This window comes from Thamnophis sirtalis, unplaced genomic scaffold, assembly GCF_051295495.1.
Source record: "Thamnophis sirtalis isolate CommonGarterSnake01/CBP01778 unplaced genomic scaffold, rThaSir2_p1.2 scaffold_8, whole genome shotgun sequence".
In the NCBI taxonomy this organism is placed as follows: domain Eukaryota; kingdom Metazoa; phylum Chordata; class Lepidosauria; order Squamata; family Natricidae; genus Thamnophis; species Thamnophis sirtalis.
Genome location: NW_028261388.1, coordinates 36,923,037 through 36,939,282, shown reverse-complemented (window position 1 = coordinate 36,939,282; position 16,246 = coordinate 36,923,037). Strand labels below are relative to the sequence as shown.

Here is a 16,246-nt window from a genome sequence, read left to right as displayed (position 1 = left end):
TAGTGTGAAGGTGGCCAATGGTGATCATGTGACATTTGACAACCAGTCATAAGTCTGAGCAGGTAGCCCAGTATCCAGGCTGTGATCACGTGATCATAGGACTCCTGGGATGATTGGAACTCCAAGGTCTGGTTGTAACCACATTGGTTCAGTGTTGAGTAACTTGTAATGATCACAGTTCACAGATCATAGGTCAAATATTATCTGTATTGCTTTCTTCACTTGAATTTATACATTAAAGGACACTTGGTACTCACTACTTTTACTTATTTACTTCAATTTAAGAATTGCAAAAATTTTTTTTTGCTTAAGGTGTTTTTAAAAAGATTACCAGGCATTGATCTATTGCTGTTGTTCAAGTACATTAAAACTCAGATATGGATACCTGATGCTTTTCCCTTGCTCCACACTTTGGGAATGTCCTAGTTACAAATACGAAAGAACTCAGCAGGAAAACCTGAATGGTGCTCTCTAGACACTATGGTAATTACCAGGAGAAAGCAGTGTAGCTCTATGCTTTTTGGAGCAATGACTGTCTCAGTGTGACTACATATGGAGAGGATAATACATAGGTCAAGGAGACGTAGAGTTTCAGAATATGATTTAGCACGTCCTTCATTCTGGGAATAAGCAGTCCCTTTTTCTTTTCAATTTTTACCTGAGCAGTTGTATCTGTACAGCAGACAATAGCTTCCTTTGTGCTAAACGCAGAGTAGCCTGATGGGTATCAGAAGAGAATAACCAACTTCTATCATTTGAGCAAGGAGCATCCACTAGGATCTGAATAATTAACAACAACAACAAAAAAATAGCTTTAGTAGAATCACAAAACAGAATCTCAGAGTTAAAGTGTAATAGTTAGTTTAACCAAACTAAGATGTTTCTTACAAATGGCTAAACATCATTTGAATAAGTCTGAGTAATTGGTTCTATTGTGTTCTTGTTGTCAGAAAGCTTTTAACATCCAGTAGGATATTGTCTTCCTGGAACTTAAATCCATTAAGACCTGCAGCCTGGAATAATAAACAGATCTTAAACTTCATCTATGACATAAGAGTAATTCAAAAGTATATAAATGCTATAAAATGCCTCCATTATTTTTTCCTTAATTTTCTCTTATGACGGCTAAATTTTTCCAAAGGTAGCAAAAGGTTATGAAAAAATATTATATCTGATATAACATGCTTTCTAACAAAGACCCCAGGTGTCACTGGTTTAAACATTAAAAAAACAACCTTTTGTATTTCATGTCATATGTATAGTCTGTATAAAAGCAAGATGGCATTAACCTCTTTTTGAGCAAATATTTATGAAAGTATAAAAGTTTAGAAATATTTCTTACTATATCATAGTCTAAAATACAAGAGCTTCCAAAAGATTTTACTGTAATGGGTAAAAAAATGGAAGACTAAACTTAGTGCACTTTATTAGTACATGCTTCTTTCTTAATTAGCAAATTATTGCTTTTTTGGTATAAAGTTTATTAAAGGTTTTAAGATTATTAAAAACTATCCAAAATTAATAACAAGTAAAGAAAGAAAAGGGAAACAGAAAGAGACAAAAGTACAGAAAGATAAAACAGAAATCCTTTGCAGCAAATACAAATCTTAACTATATTCTTCTAATAAAGTTATGTGTTTCCTATTGTCTGAAGTGCAGACAAGAGCAACAAAGATGATTAGAGATTGGAGGCTAAAGCATATAAAGAACAGTTGCTGAGTATGCCTAGTTTAATGAAAAGAAGGATTAGGGGTGACACCATAGCAGTCTTCCAATATCTCATGGTTTGCCACCAAGAAGTGGGAGTCAAGCTATTCTCCAAACCATCTGAGGGTAGGACAAGAAGCAATGGGTAGAAATCAATGAAGGAGAGAAACGACTTATGACTAAGAAGAAATTTTCTGACAGTTAGAACAATTAGTCAGTAGAACAGCTTGCCTCCAGAAGCTGTAAATGTTCCAATATTGGAAGTTTTTTTTCCTGCTTCATGCAAGCAATGTATAAAGGGTTTCCAGACAGCAACAAATACTTCTGTATTTTTCTGTCAAAGAAGTCCATTTAATCATCTCTGCAAATTCCATCATCTTCATCAACCATTCCTCCATTGCAGGCAGTATGTTTACACTTACATGCACTTTTGAGTATATAATAATTTGACTACAACCAGTTATCAGATATAAAATTAATTAGAAAATTGCTACTGACTATCTTTGTTTTAAATTGCTGGGTTGGATTATGTGTATATGTATATGTGTTTTTCACTGATATTATTTATTGCTTATATTGCTTTATGGAATTTTTATTTATTATTTTCCACATTTCTGAACTGCCCTTCCCCTTTAGATCCTGAAGCTCCTGCGGTTTAATGTCTTGTTGCAAATTGTCACAGGACAACATACATATATGTATAACTTGTAATTTACACATACCATTTTCCTTGTCAAATACAACCAACCCGGTGTATGATATATTCATTATCAGACCTGAAACCTTTGATATGTTATACAATGTAACACTTTCTAGGAGTCTGAAATTACTTTCCCTAACTAATACATTTTATTGAAAGGATACACTTTCATGAGCTGCAGTTTTTATTTTGTTAGCTGGAACAGATTCTGCCATCTTTACATCTTCTGATATTTGGTCTCAATAGATTCTCTTCCTACAATGTCTACTATTCAATACTAATAATTTGAATTCTTAGCCAACCACACAGCATGATCTGTACCAAAAGTACACTACATCTGTAACATCACAAGCCTCCTTATGCATTTTGTCCATAAATACATAAACATACAGGTCCATTCCTAACTCAAGATCAAACCATTCGCTAAGGATTTCATTTATTCTCAGACATCTTTTTTATTCCAGCATACATTAATAATTAGCAACGAAATGTTCACACAAAACACTTCACAGTTCAACCTGACAGCATTTATGATGTTATATTTCATTTTATTAAGAAGTGTTATGTGGCTATCAGGGGTGGGTTTCTGCCTGTGTTACTGCCGGTTCGGTATGTGTGAGATTTAGCTCCGTGCATGTGCGCAGTTGCCTGTAAATAGGTCTGTGCATGCACAGAACCTTAAAAGTGTCGAAAAAACATGCTGCGGTGAATGGGGATCAAGTTTGGGTGTGTGGCAAGCCTGCCGTCCCTACTGGTTCGGTGACCCAGTTGCAATTTCCACTACTGGTTTGCTCGAACCGGTGCGAACCAGTAGCAACCCATCTCTGGTGGCTATTCAGCTTTTGCACCATAACCTTGGATAACTCTCATAACATTAAAAATCCAAATTTTGTAAGTTTATAACAAAACCTCCTGATATGCCAAAGAAAAATCCCCTACATTTGTCAACATTTAAGTTTTTCTAGGTACCATTCCCACTCAATCCCAATGCTTGCGGGGAAAAGGTTGTTCTTGGTTTCCAGCAGTCTAGGAGGGTAGCAGCCTGCCAGATCTCAGATGGAAGGGTGTTCCACAACCAAGGGCATTAATTTTTAGACCATTCATTTCAATTCTACATTCAATACATCACTGTCATTCCCCTATACATCTCTAAAACACTTTTTCAGCATTTCTTCACTGACTTCATCCCAAATGATTTCATCACTTTTACTTTTAATTTAGTTCTCTCTGTTGAAGGTTCTTTGTTCAAACCTTTTTATCCACTTCCAATTTTATTTCCACTGTAATCACTCTGCATTTTCTCTCCTTTAACCTTTCCTTGCTTGTTCTTACTTCTTTTCAGCTGTTTTTCTCTATACGGACTTTATTTTCAAATTTATGTAGCCACCCATCTCATAAACAAATGACTTTGGGCAGCATACATTTAAAAAAACAACATCTTTATAAATAACAATCATTATTAAAAACATTAAGAACCATAAAACAAGCTAAACAGGCAAAGGTATGTTAATACAGAGCTACTTCACTAATTCACCAATTCCCTTAAGTCCCTAGACTTGATGCATAACCATATATTATACATTTTTTACATAATTTTTTTCATTAATCATTCTCTTATATGCAATTTTCTCATAGATTTGTCATTTATTTCATTATGCTATTAAGGATGTTTTTCATGCATGCATTCATAATGTCTTCACACTTACCACTGGCATTCTGTAACAATTTCCACTTATTCTGTGGGGATACTAATCTATCTTTTAACATAGTTTCATATTTTCCCTTCTGGTAATTATTTAACTTTGATTCTAGTTTCTTTTACTTATTTCTACATTTAAGTTTTTTAAAGTTAACGGCAGAATTCCTTGCTAATGGAAGAAATATGCCTGACAATATGGGTTACATTTCGTTATATTACAATGGTGAATTTTACCCCAAGCAAGATCACACAATTCTAGGTCAATGATTTACTCACAACCTACCACCTAGAAAGCATATGCAGTGTATTCTGCACACCTGAACTATCAGGATACCGTGTGGATGTAGTTACGTTTCCCACTCCAGGCACAAATATATGTACATAGATTCATGGACACACATTGAATACTCTTTGGATATTCTTAAAAGTTTTTATAATTACATTTTTAATTGCTAGTCTTACATGAGGCAGGAATAGGGACAATGGGACCTCCAAGCCACTAAATCCTCCAAGTAGAAGCCTTGAATAATTCTGTTATATTATCTGCAAAAAGCCAATGCATTCTTAAGCAGCATCAACAGATTGAAAGTATCAAGATCATGTGTAGTGGTAGTACCATTTTATACTGAACTTGTAAGATCATACTTGAAATACTGTGTCTCATTCTTGTCACCACAATATAAAAAAGATATTGAGACTCTAGTCTAGAAAGAGTACAAAAAAGATAGGAGGTATGGAGGCTAAACACTATGCTGAACGGTTGAAAGAATTAGGAATGTCTAGTCTAATGACTTCTCCAAAGCACTTGATGGCAGGACAAGAAACAATGGGTAGATTATTAAAGATATCCAACCTAAAATTAAGGAAAAAATTCCTGAGCCTGAGAACAATTAAATAGTGGAACGACTTGCCTCCGATGTTGGGCTGCTCCATCTGTGAAGGTTTTCAAGAAGAGACTGGACAACCATTTGTCCAAAATAATCAAGAAGGGGATTGGACTAGAAGACAGCCGAGGTCCTTTCCAACCCTGTTATTCTATGTTGTTATTATTCTTGGAGAGGAGAACCAAAAGAAACCAATGCTACATTTCTGAACAAAAAATAAAAATGGATTTTTCTGTATTCTGTACAAGGAACAATCACTATAATATATTTTAATTAGATAAGTTAACAAGAGATAAGAGAAAAACTTAGTCTCTATAAAATTATTAGCCAATATAGACATACCTTATCAAACTTTTCAGGCTGAAGATTTCCTATTTCTCTTCCATCATTCAGAGAAACAGTAATTAGACTCATCAAAGATTCTGGAATGAAGGATTCTAGTGTCTGCTTCAACCAACGGAATCTCAAGTTATCATATTCATTTGACTGTAAAAGCCCTATGCAAGAAAGTTAAGATTAAAAAAAATACATAGCCAAGCCACAATTTTCTCAAGTCAACTATATTTGGAATATAAATTAATTCCTGGTTTCAGCCTAAAATCAAGAAAAAAAATGCCATTAGAGCATTCTTTAATGCCTTTGAATAAACTGTTAAATGTGTTTTGGGGAACAAGCTTGCTAACAATGTATTATTGAGTTCACTATTGGAGTGGTTTACCTGGGATAGCACGGTGGCTTAGCAGTTAACACACTGGGCTTGTTGGATGGAAAACCTACAGTCGAAGTTTGAGAAGTTGTGTGACAGGGTAAGCTCATGTCTTCACCTACTTTAACAGTTTTAAAGCATGTAAATGTGAGTAGATAAAAATGTACCACTTTGGTGGGGAGGAAACAGTGCTCTGTGATGTCATGCTGGCCACATGAGAATGGAAATGCCTTTGAACACTGCTGGCTCAAAACCACTAGAAATAGAGATAAGTACTGTCCCCTATAATTGGTTATGACTAGAAAAATAAAATCCACAGGGACTCCTTTCTTTCCTTCTTACCTGGACAAGCATACTGCAATGTGGCTACTGATTTACCTCCTGGGGCAGCACACATATCCAATACTTTTTCTCCATCTTTTACTTCCAGAGCCAGTACTGCCAGCAGAGAGGCAGCATTTAGCAAGTAATACTCCTTTAATTGTCCATTTCTGTGTTTCTGAGAAGGGAATTTTTCGGGAGCATCACCGATGTAACATTTCAATGATTGTGGAAAAGAGGATGAAGGGCTTGTGAAAAGGAGGCGGTAGTTCTTTAAACTCAAATAAGACTCCATTTCAGAAGAGCAACTGAATTTATTAAGGAGGACTGCATATTGCCAGTATTGCGGTGTTGTAAGAATTTCCCTGCAGATCAAAGAAAAAAATATCCAAGTATGCAGTGATATGTAAGAATTCAACAATTTATTAATATGACTAGTTGTATCTGAAAGGTTAGAGGTTAAACTGATGGTCATTAATTTCTAGATTCAGTTACATATGAAGGCAATTAAAACAGGACAGCATATTGCACATCTTTTAATCTGAAATAAGCCACTCTGAATGTGTATGCACAAGTGAAAGGTGCAGGATTTGAGTTGCAAAATGTGGCCTTGAAATCAGGAAAAATTCACGTCTTTTATCACTTGCTACCCAATTTATTTTCTTATTGTTAAGACCTTATAAGAAAGGCATTGTAGTGGTTAGGCTGTTGGTTTAAGGGTCAAATGATCAATATTCAACGCTCCTGGAATTTACTGTCTGTTTTTATATGACTTACTTAACTTGGTTATTGAGTTAATTCATGTTCTGTATTCAAATAGTGAATAAATTAATTTAATGAGCTGGGATTGCAAAACAGAAAGCCAAAGTTAAAACTTTTTTTATTTATATGTCAAATTAATATTCCAGCTTTGTTCAGAATCTTAAGGCAGCACACATTTAATTATTAGGCAACTTCAACTACAAGGTCACCTGGTTAAATGAACAGTGTAAATTCAACCAAGGGCTGAATTTGAATCAGTCATGTGTAGCCAGGCTTGAGTGAACAAAAATAAGACAGGATATAAATGTTAACTATTGTACAACCTTTATGATGTCTTCCTAAAATCTTGGGTGCAACCCATTGAGAAGAGGAAAATTACACAAAGAGACTGATCATATGTATGTTTAATACCTCTAATTGTGGTTAAATTTGAATTTAATTGAATCACATTTATGTAACATTTGTGCAGGTTTGCCTAACCTGCAGAAAGTAACTCTTGGAATGCCATTTAAAAGCTAAATATGGATCTTGGTATGAAAAAAGATATCTAATTATATCTAATTGATATAATTAGATAGAGCACATCATATTGGGTCAGTGGAAAGAAATAGTATCACCAAGAGACTGCTTATCAAAATCATATAATTTTCGAGCTACTATAATCACCATGCTGACTGGGGTTTTCTAGGATTTGAAGTCCATTTCTGTTCAAGTTGTCAAGGTTAAACAATGGTTTATAGTATACCTCTTTTCTTTTCTGTCACAATGTAAATATGTGACAGAGTAGTGTTGTGACTATAGCTTTGAAGCACAATTCAAACTAAGAAATATGTATATAAACCCATGTAATTTTCTAAAATGAAACATGGGAAAAAGTGTTCTTCTTCTACCTAAGAAACTATAAAGCAGATACACAAATTGATGTATCTAATTCACAAGCAAAGGAAAAATATATGTAGATATTCAACTATATATGGTACAATTAAGAGGAAACACTAGCATTGAAATCAGAAGGTTTAGTTTGAGTTGAATCTGTGGAACCAATTCAGAAAACTATTAAGCCTGATTTTTAAAATATAGTTTTCTATGTCAAAGATACCTTATGATGGAAAAGTAAATTCCACAATTTCACTTCTCTTCAACACATACACAACCTTCATAGGAGGAGCTTCCTTACTCTTTACAAGAATTCTGAATATAATGCTCTCCAATAGGGGGACTCTTGACATCTGTAATAAGCCAAAGGAAGTAGATCTGTGGTAGGCTGGTAAAGGACTGCAGAAAGACCAGATCTATGGTTCTCTTTTCTAATTGGTGTATTACTTACAACAGTTCTAGAATTAAAACCATCTGAAAAATAAAATACAGAAATACTGCTTTTGCAACATCTATTGTGGAAAGTAGGGCATTACACTTTTTAGCTATTCTGACCTTCTGTTTCTTTCAATTAGATTGTCTTTCCAGTTTTTCACACCAGGCAGAATTAGCTAGGAAATTGTAGATCCTGCTACAGGAGCAATTCTTCTGCCTCTTGCTACACTTTTATAAAAAACCATCAAAGCATTTATTTTGAAATTGACATCAAAATAAATAATTTTATCAAGCTGTAATGTTCATCTTACAATAAATCATTCATAAGGTCTGCATACATGTCAAATGACTCCAGTATGGAATGCTGACTAGTGCCAATCTTGTCCCTTTCCTAAACCATCCCACCCCAGGGAATGATGGGAGCTATATTCCTAAATATTATATCAGGAAATATTGAATTAAGAGCATGATCATTAAGGAGGAGGATTTTGCTATCTATATTTTTATAGTGATTGATATACCACCAGTTCAGCTTTGATTGTATGGCTCCATTTTATAAGAAAAAAATAAAATAAAAAAAGTTTTCGCATTTTGAGGACAAGTACAATTTTAATTATTTGAAAAAGGATGGATTGGGTCAGGAAGAAAGAGAAAGGAGAAAACAAAACAAAACAGAAATTAACCTTACTGAATTCCATGCTCCTCCCAATTCTTCAGAGTATTGTTTCTCGAAATGATTGAGAACCGCCTGGCATATTTGCTTCTGAGGCTTTCTTTCTGATGTGGACTCTTTCTGATGTGACACGTGTGAGAGAAAGAGAGCATAAATTCCCTGTATGCAAGTTACATTTTAACCGGTAAATATCCCTAAAATAGGCCGATTTCAGGGACAGATTATTTGCAATAGGGATTATTCGCATCGCTTACACCTTTTGAAGGTATAGTGGGAAGAAAACGCCTAAAACATAGGCATTTGCGCTATTGTTTTTCGCAAGAAATTGTAGAAGCCCCTTCTAACCCAACGGGGGGGGGGGGGAGAAAAATGCAACTTTCCCTTAACACCGGAAATGTGGTCTAAATCTTTTTCTTGATTGATTGACTGACTGGCGAAATGAAGCTAGGCAAGATCCCCTTCTCCGATAAGATATAATTTCACTTTACCCACTTAAAAGTTAACTTTGGGCATTCTGGGAAAGGCAGGGAAACGCGGCGAAGCAAAAGTGCGGTGTTTCTCAACCGGTTCGCACTCACCTGGCTCCTCCCCGCCGAGGAATAACTTTCCTTTCTGTGTCGCCGAGCGGCAACCAAATTCGCCCGAAGGATTCCACGCGCGAACATGGTCAATGCTGGAAGCGGCGCGCATGTTGTCCCCCCCCCCCCCGCAAAAAAAAAAAAAAAATCAGGCCGGCGGAAGCGTCTCAGAAAATCGAGTCACTGGCGGAGAGAGGACGATGGGAGGGTAATAGCGCCTCCTGCCGGAGAGGAGCTGACGACTCCTCTCCGGCAGCAGCATCAGACTAGGCTGGAGAGAATGTGGGGCTGGGATCTTCCTTTTTAAAAACTCCTTGTGGGTCGGGAGCACGGCATGCAAATGAAAAGCCAGCTTCTAAAAACAGGATCTACTTGAGTCTGATCTTTGCTTTCCAGTATTCGTTTTTTTCAAACATAATTGATGCTTTATTGAAAAACCAAGGATCCCTTAATTTCTACTAAGAGGACAGTCCATCTAGTTTTTCTTACTAACACTAGAAAAGTAGTTCATTTATCTTCTACTTTCTGTTTTGAAGTTGAAGGCAAATTACATAGTACTCCCGTTTTCTCTCAAAAAAACCCTGCAACGTAGGCTGGCCCAATGGTACTAATGGGCTTCTCTAGGGAGGCAGACCCTGGATCCCCCTGGTACTTCACTAATCCTCATTGGCTCCTAGTAATTGTTTCTGAATCTTAAAAACACAATGATGCGTCTCTTGGATCTGCATTTTTTATGTCATTTTGAAACAATTAGTGCAGATACACCCAATGAAAAAACTTGATAGGGTCCAAATCAGTTTTATATGTTTGCATGGTGGTGGTATCAGAAATCAGGTCAGATAGGTGTCATGTACAATTGGAAAATTTTAGCTGGATCCCATATAAAATGCACATTTTTGGTGACATTAATAGCAAATGTTTATAATCTGATCACTCATTTTGTCAGTTGGTCAGTAATTCTTCATTTGGAGCAATGCCCAAGCTGCTTAAGGAATGGGATAAGATGTGGAATACTGGAGACTTACAAAAATGAACCTATAGAAATGAGCTCCAAAGGATTTCTTGAAGCAAATCATAGGACAACCAGTTGTAAAACTAGATTCTAACATTTATTTTATGGTTAATTATATGCAGATTAATTACATGTGATTGTGGTTTCATTTGAGTGAAAATTTCATTGGCATTCATGATCCATTTCAGTCTGGGGCCTTTTTGTTTGAGTAGCATCAAAACCAGCTGGGATTATAACTGTAACGGCTCAGTAAATGCAGATGTCCGATTTGATGGTAGTTTATGTGAATACTGTGTAAAAATCAGAATCACAAAGATCTATGCATTATAGTCATTTTTATGGCTATGAATTCCCTCATTGTTCCATTTAACATCTACATATACTGCTGGTAGGCTGATATAGACTTAGATGTCAAAAATACATGGATGATTCCAAGCTCTCCCTCTCCATTTTAAAAAACTTAGCATAGGTGAGGCAATTGATATTCTGAAGTAGCATTTAGACAAAGTAATGAACTGGGTGAATCTCAACTAGCTGATGTTTGTGAGTTGTTATGTCTGCCATTTATCCAAAGAAACAGATTTGCAGTTTTTCAAACTGATACATTTTGCTAAGTAACAAGAGGGTATGCTGGTCTCTACAGCAGAGATAAGCAAACTGCTGCTTTGTAGGTGTTAAGATGCTGTAAGTCCAAAAGCTGTTAAGACTCCAAGTTGCTAACTCTTGCTCTACATTAGGAAACCTGGAAAAAGTAGTAGCTGCTTTAAAGTACATTAACTTCAATGAACTAACTCCTTAAAGTCATTTCACCTTTTTAGTCTCAACCCTTTAAAGCACTGCTTCCCCCACTCCACCCCCACAATCGAATGGATACTGTTGGTAAAATGAGGAATGGAGAAATGATGTGCTCACACAAGAGCCACAGTATTTCTTTAAAATAATTTCTGAAACAGAAGTCTTACTCCATCCAACCTTGTGCTCAAATGCTTTGGGAAAATTTGAAAATATATCACACTTCAACTGGATTCTTTAGCCAGTCTTTAATGAAACTTACTGACAATTTTAAGAAAATAAAAACTGTGTTCCAGATGAAGTGAAATGTACTATGAAATATTAGATCACATTTCTGTGTATCTTTATTTCAGACATTAAAACATTCAACGTACTATTCAATAAATAATCCATAATAAACAAAAGGAAAGTCAACATGTTAAAAATACATTCCTAGTACTTATGCATCTGATAACAACAAAAATCCCATGAATATGCTTCATTATTGAATCTATTTCCACTAATAAAATAGAAGATAAGTATTTCTCCCTAACCATGAGTTGCCCTCAAAATGTTCTCCACATAGAAAATCTTCTATTTGAAACAGATTTTGAGGACTGGAGGCAGAGAAAAATACAGCATGGGTAAGGAGGAAGTCCTATTGCATAAGCCTTGAGAGGAAAAATGTTTTTGAGCTTCAAGAAAGTAAGACAGTCCTTAACAAGTTTGAGTGTTAACTAAAAGGAGTAATGAAAAACAAACATCAATTTTTGTGATCTAAAAATTCAGGAATTCCATATATATGGAAACAATTATGTACCATGAATTATGCACATAATTCTTTTACATTAGTCAGAAAGTAATCTTACAACAGCAAGCTCATTCAGCTTGTATGCATGCAACTGACTATGTTTATGAGACTATTTTTATATGACTTTAGGATAGATATGGATCATGTATGAAAGGATCCAAACCGATTGGTTTCATGACATGGGCGTTACTTTTATCAAGCAGAACAAAAGCATTAGTTTAAACTGCAAAGAAACAGAAGCTTTTGAATAAGATGTTGCTGGAAGGTGAGAACTTCCAAACCTCATTACATTCACAGATTTTTCAGTTTAGTATTAAGGCTTTATGATATTTGTAAGCCATTCAATTATTTTCACTAGCTGAACATATAGAGAAACCTCTGATCATATGCAAATTTTGATCATTTACCCCTAATATGCAATGAAGAAAAAGGAAGTAAAAATGGATTGCAATGTTTTTTTAAAGAAAGGCGTTTAAATATTTTTAGAAATGATGTTAGAATAATATTTGCAATTATCAACCACTAAAGCAATAAAAAATCTTCAGGGGAGAAAGATAACCTTTTTTATATAAACATTTTCATTTATTTCAGTATATATGAAACCCCAATGTAATGAGGAAATGTGCCTGCATAAATGAAATAAAGGTTATGGAGTAATTTGAATTCAAAGCCAAGGCTTGGATTGTGAAGGAACATGAACATTGCATCCACCTATTACTCTTTAAAATAGCTAAGCTTGCCTCATAAGCCTGGGAGAAGATACATTTGTTACATTTGGTGTAAGGAGGTATAACTCAATTTTACAATTCTACTTCTACTTACTTTAAAGTGACCCACAGCCCTAGTTCCCCAATCCATATGTTCACATGTTCCCCAAGATGAAACAAGTACTGCAAGAGCACTAGCCATGAATACTCTGTACAGTAATTGAAGGACATTTCTTTCTGTCCTTTGGAAAGTCAAAAGGTTCCCTCTCCCTCTAGCTCCAAGAACATAAAATTAATCGTGTCAATTAACTCCAAAGTGCTGTTTCCCATCAAGGAAAACATGAATACAGTTTCCTTCCAATGCACATTTCTTTCTGATAGACAAAGAACAAGATAAAATGACATAATTAACAATTAGGCAAACTGTGAAGCAAATTGCACACAAGTATATTGCTTTTCCAAAAAAATGTAGTAGATACTTATGAATATAGGTAGGACTTTTAGTATGTCAAAATAGTTCTGTTGACCAAATAATTTCTTTAAAACAAATAAAATGCTATAAAAATATATCAAATTGTTTAAATGTACAGTTTGTATTTTTTCCCATTTGAGCATGCATGTACTTTTTAAAAAAAACTCTTGAAGTGTTGAATATAGAAAAATATTTAGCCAAACTGAAAGCATGTATGTGCATAATCAAGTTGAGTTTGGTCTTGAGAGTATTGTTTTCAGCAAGGGAAATAAATATCCTGTTGTCATTTCTTTTGCAAGAATTCTGCTTGTATGAGTTTCCTTGTTCCATATCAACTTTGAAGAGTAGCTGGTAAATTGAGGAAGCAGGATTGTTAACATTTAGAAGAAACATTCTTACCAGGAACCCAATGTAACCATGATGCCCTTGCCCAGCAACTTGTAAGAATAGCAGGTATCTCTTCAAAAAAGAAAGCAATGTCTAATGTAATGTTATTTTGGATTCCTCTTGAAAGCTACAAAGTGACTGCTGGTTAAGAAATAACACCATGCATATCGCTGTTAGGTCTTTGATGGATAGCAAGTGGCGGCAATGGCTTTCCATAGAAATCTAAAGCACAAATTAGAAAAGAAATCAAATTAACAGACAATATCCCTCTTATCCAACTATTGTAAACTGAACAAAAAAAAGGCATGAAATTCTCTACCTTTTTAATATGCATATAGAAATCTTTAGCTTTTGTCTGATAATTCTATCTTGTGCAAAATTTATATACTGAAAGATACATGTTTGTTATACATGTTTATCAGTTTCACAATCTCTCTTTTACATTTTTGTCATTCCTTCTGGCTATAACTTTTATTTTCAGAATGACTTGTAAAAAGACAAACACACTTGAAACAGTTTTAGAATTACAAATACTCCACCCACAACTACCCTATCCTAGACATATGGAGGAATTTGTTCCCGACTGCTACAAATTTATGTTGAAAACATAAAGGAATTTTTGGTTAAACATAATAAGAACAATCTAAATTAACTGATACCAGATGGCTAGTATTCTTTATTATATATAATTATCCCTGGCACTGCCACTCTCAACTCACCTTATGTTTCAAATATTGATCAAATCAATAAGAATACAGAAAATAAAAGGAATATTTCAGAGAACCATTTCTTTAAGAAGCATCTTTTTCCCTATTTCCCCAACTAATTCTAAATCGGCAGCAACATTGAAGATTTAAAGTAGATATAAACCTTAGTGATTTGGAGATGTAAACAGCAGATTGCACTCAATTGCAAAACCAAGTATCCAAGGATTTTTATGAATGTATTTTTTAATGTAAACAGAATATCAAAAAGGAAAACAAGGCAAGTGTCAAATTATTAAACCATGTTAGAACAGAACAGAAACATCCATTTTAGAAAAGAATTAAAAGACATTCATCAGGCAGGCTTAGAATATGCAAAATTATAAAGCTATAAAAAGATAGTGAATGCATTCAGAAGAGGCAGAACAGGATGTTGCATTGATTATATTCACCAATTTTTAGGAGATTTTTAAGTCATATCTATTGAAACATTATGTTTTCCTTTCGTTTATCAATACTCCTCGTTCCTCTCCATGATATAAATTGATCATTAATGTTATCTGTTCAAACTGTTTAAACTCTACAACAAAGAAAACCTATGAAATTTCAATCTGTTGCAAAATATTAAGGTATGTTTTTATTTATTTTATATGGCATTAACAGAATATTATGTATTTCCTATATATTTTCTACAAATGAAAAATACTTCAAGTGTAGAGTTGGATTACATAATGCAACTAATTTGGTTACAAATCCTTACAATAATATTCTAAGATAACAAGATCCTTTTCACAGAGGAGAACTGCTGAATCAGACCTAAGTCTGTCTTAGTCCAGTATTTTGCTTTTTCTGGCCAACCTATGCTCCAGCAGTGCACAGAAACAGGAGGTAGAGACATTCAATCATCCTGCTGATGTTCTTCTGCAACTTGTATTTGAAGGCATACACCACCAGCTGAGAAATAATATTTAGTCTTCAGAACTAATGGCCCTTACTGGAATTGTCCTTCATGATTGTATCCACTCCCTTTAAAAGCCACCCAAATTACTGAACATCACATCTTGCAATACTGAATTCCAAAAATTGATTGTTGTGTATCAAAGTACTTTTTCTAAAACCTTCAGTCAGGTTCACAGTACGGCTCCTGGGGGAAAGGAGGAAAAACTTCACTTCACTTTCTCCATCTATTGCATGATATCATGTACCTCAATTTTTAACTTAGTCTCCAGTCACTTATACTTTTTCTAAATTAAATATGTTCTAGACTTTCTCATAAGGAAGGGGTTCAAGACCCTAGTAGTTTTCATTTCCATAATCTTCACTTTTCCCAAAAATATTATAATCCTTTTAAAAACATGCTGACAAACTGATCACAGCATTCCAGATGCAAATATACCAAATTACTATAAAGGAATGTCAATGTTTTCAATTTTATTTTCTGTCTCTTTTCTAATGATCACCAGGACAGATTTTGCCCTTTTCACAGCTGATACATGAGTGCAACATATGGCTGTCATGGCATATCTGTAGTCAAACTGATGGGCTTTGCAAGTGGCACACATCTATGATTGTTGCAGGAGGAATATCTGTATCTAATAATTCTATAGTTTGGAATTGTGACTTCTGTTGCTAAATTTTCCCTGATATTTAAGATTCTGGAGGTAAGGGTCATTGTGCTCCTTCTCCACTATAGTTTCCTGCCCTGTTCCTTTTGCCCAGCCTGATCAGAATTTCGCAACTCCCTTTCCTTTTTCTAAAGAGCCGAGGTGGCGCAGTGGGTAGAGTGCAGTACTGCAGGCCACTTCAGCTGACTGCTAGTTCAGCAGTTCAGTGGTTCAAATCTCACCGGCTCAGGGTTGACTCAGCCTTCCATCCTTCCGAGGTGGGTAAAATGAGGACCCAGATTGTTGTTGTGGGCAATATGCTGACTCTGTAAACCGCTTAGAGAGGCCTGAAAGGCCTATGAAGCGGTATATAAGTCCACTGCTATTGCTATTGCTATAAAGACTGATGACTGAAACTGGTCTCTTACTCAAGAAAC

General features: G+C 35.1%; 2 protein-coding genes across 8 annotated transcripts in view; both read right to left on the bottom strand.

Moving 5' to 3' along the window:
- Positions 1-9,476, bottom strand: part of NSUN3 (NOP2/Sun RNA methyltransferase 3) — a 42,397-nt gene extending 32,921 nt beyond the window's left edge. For all 3 annotated transcript variants that reach the window (XR_015697485.1, XR_015697486.1, XM_014059186.2), the window contains exons 1-5: positions 9,342-9,476; positions 8,774-8,883; positions 6,039-6,382; positions 5,333-5,487; positions 659-780 (exon numbers count right to left, since the gene is read on the bottom strand). Coding sequence is in view for 1 of the 3 variants with exons in the window: in XM_014059186.2 (XP_013914661.2) it covers positions 659-780; positions 5,333-5,487; positions 6,039-6,382; positions 8,774-8,883; positions 9,342-9,428 (818 nt within the window). In the remaining 2 variants the exon portion in view is untranslated. The remainder of the gene's footprint in view (positions 1-658; positions 781-5,332; positions 5,488-6,038; positions 6,383-8,773; positions 8,884-9,341) is intronic.
- A 1,902-nt stretch (positions 9,477-11,378) lies between these two features.
- The window catches only part of ARL13B (ARF like GTPase 13B), a 49,294-nt gene continuing 44,426 nt past the window's right edge, over positions 11,379-16,246 (bottom strand). For 4 of the 5 annotated variants that reach the window (XM_014059179.2, XM_014059176.2, XM_014059177.2 and 1 more), the window contains one exon: positions 11,379-13,723. Coding sequence is in view for 3 of the 5 variants with exons in the window: in XM_014059176.2 (XP_013914651.2) it covers positions 13,647-13,723 (77 nt within the window). In the remaining 2 variants the exon portion in view is untranslated. The other variant, XM_087721463.1, reaches the window with a different exon arrangement.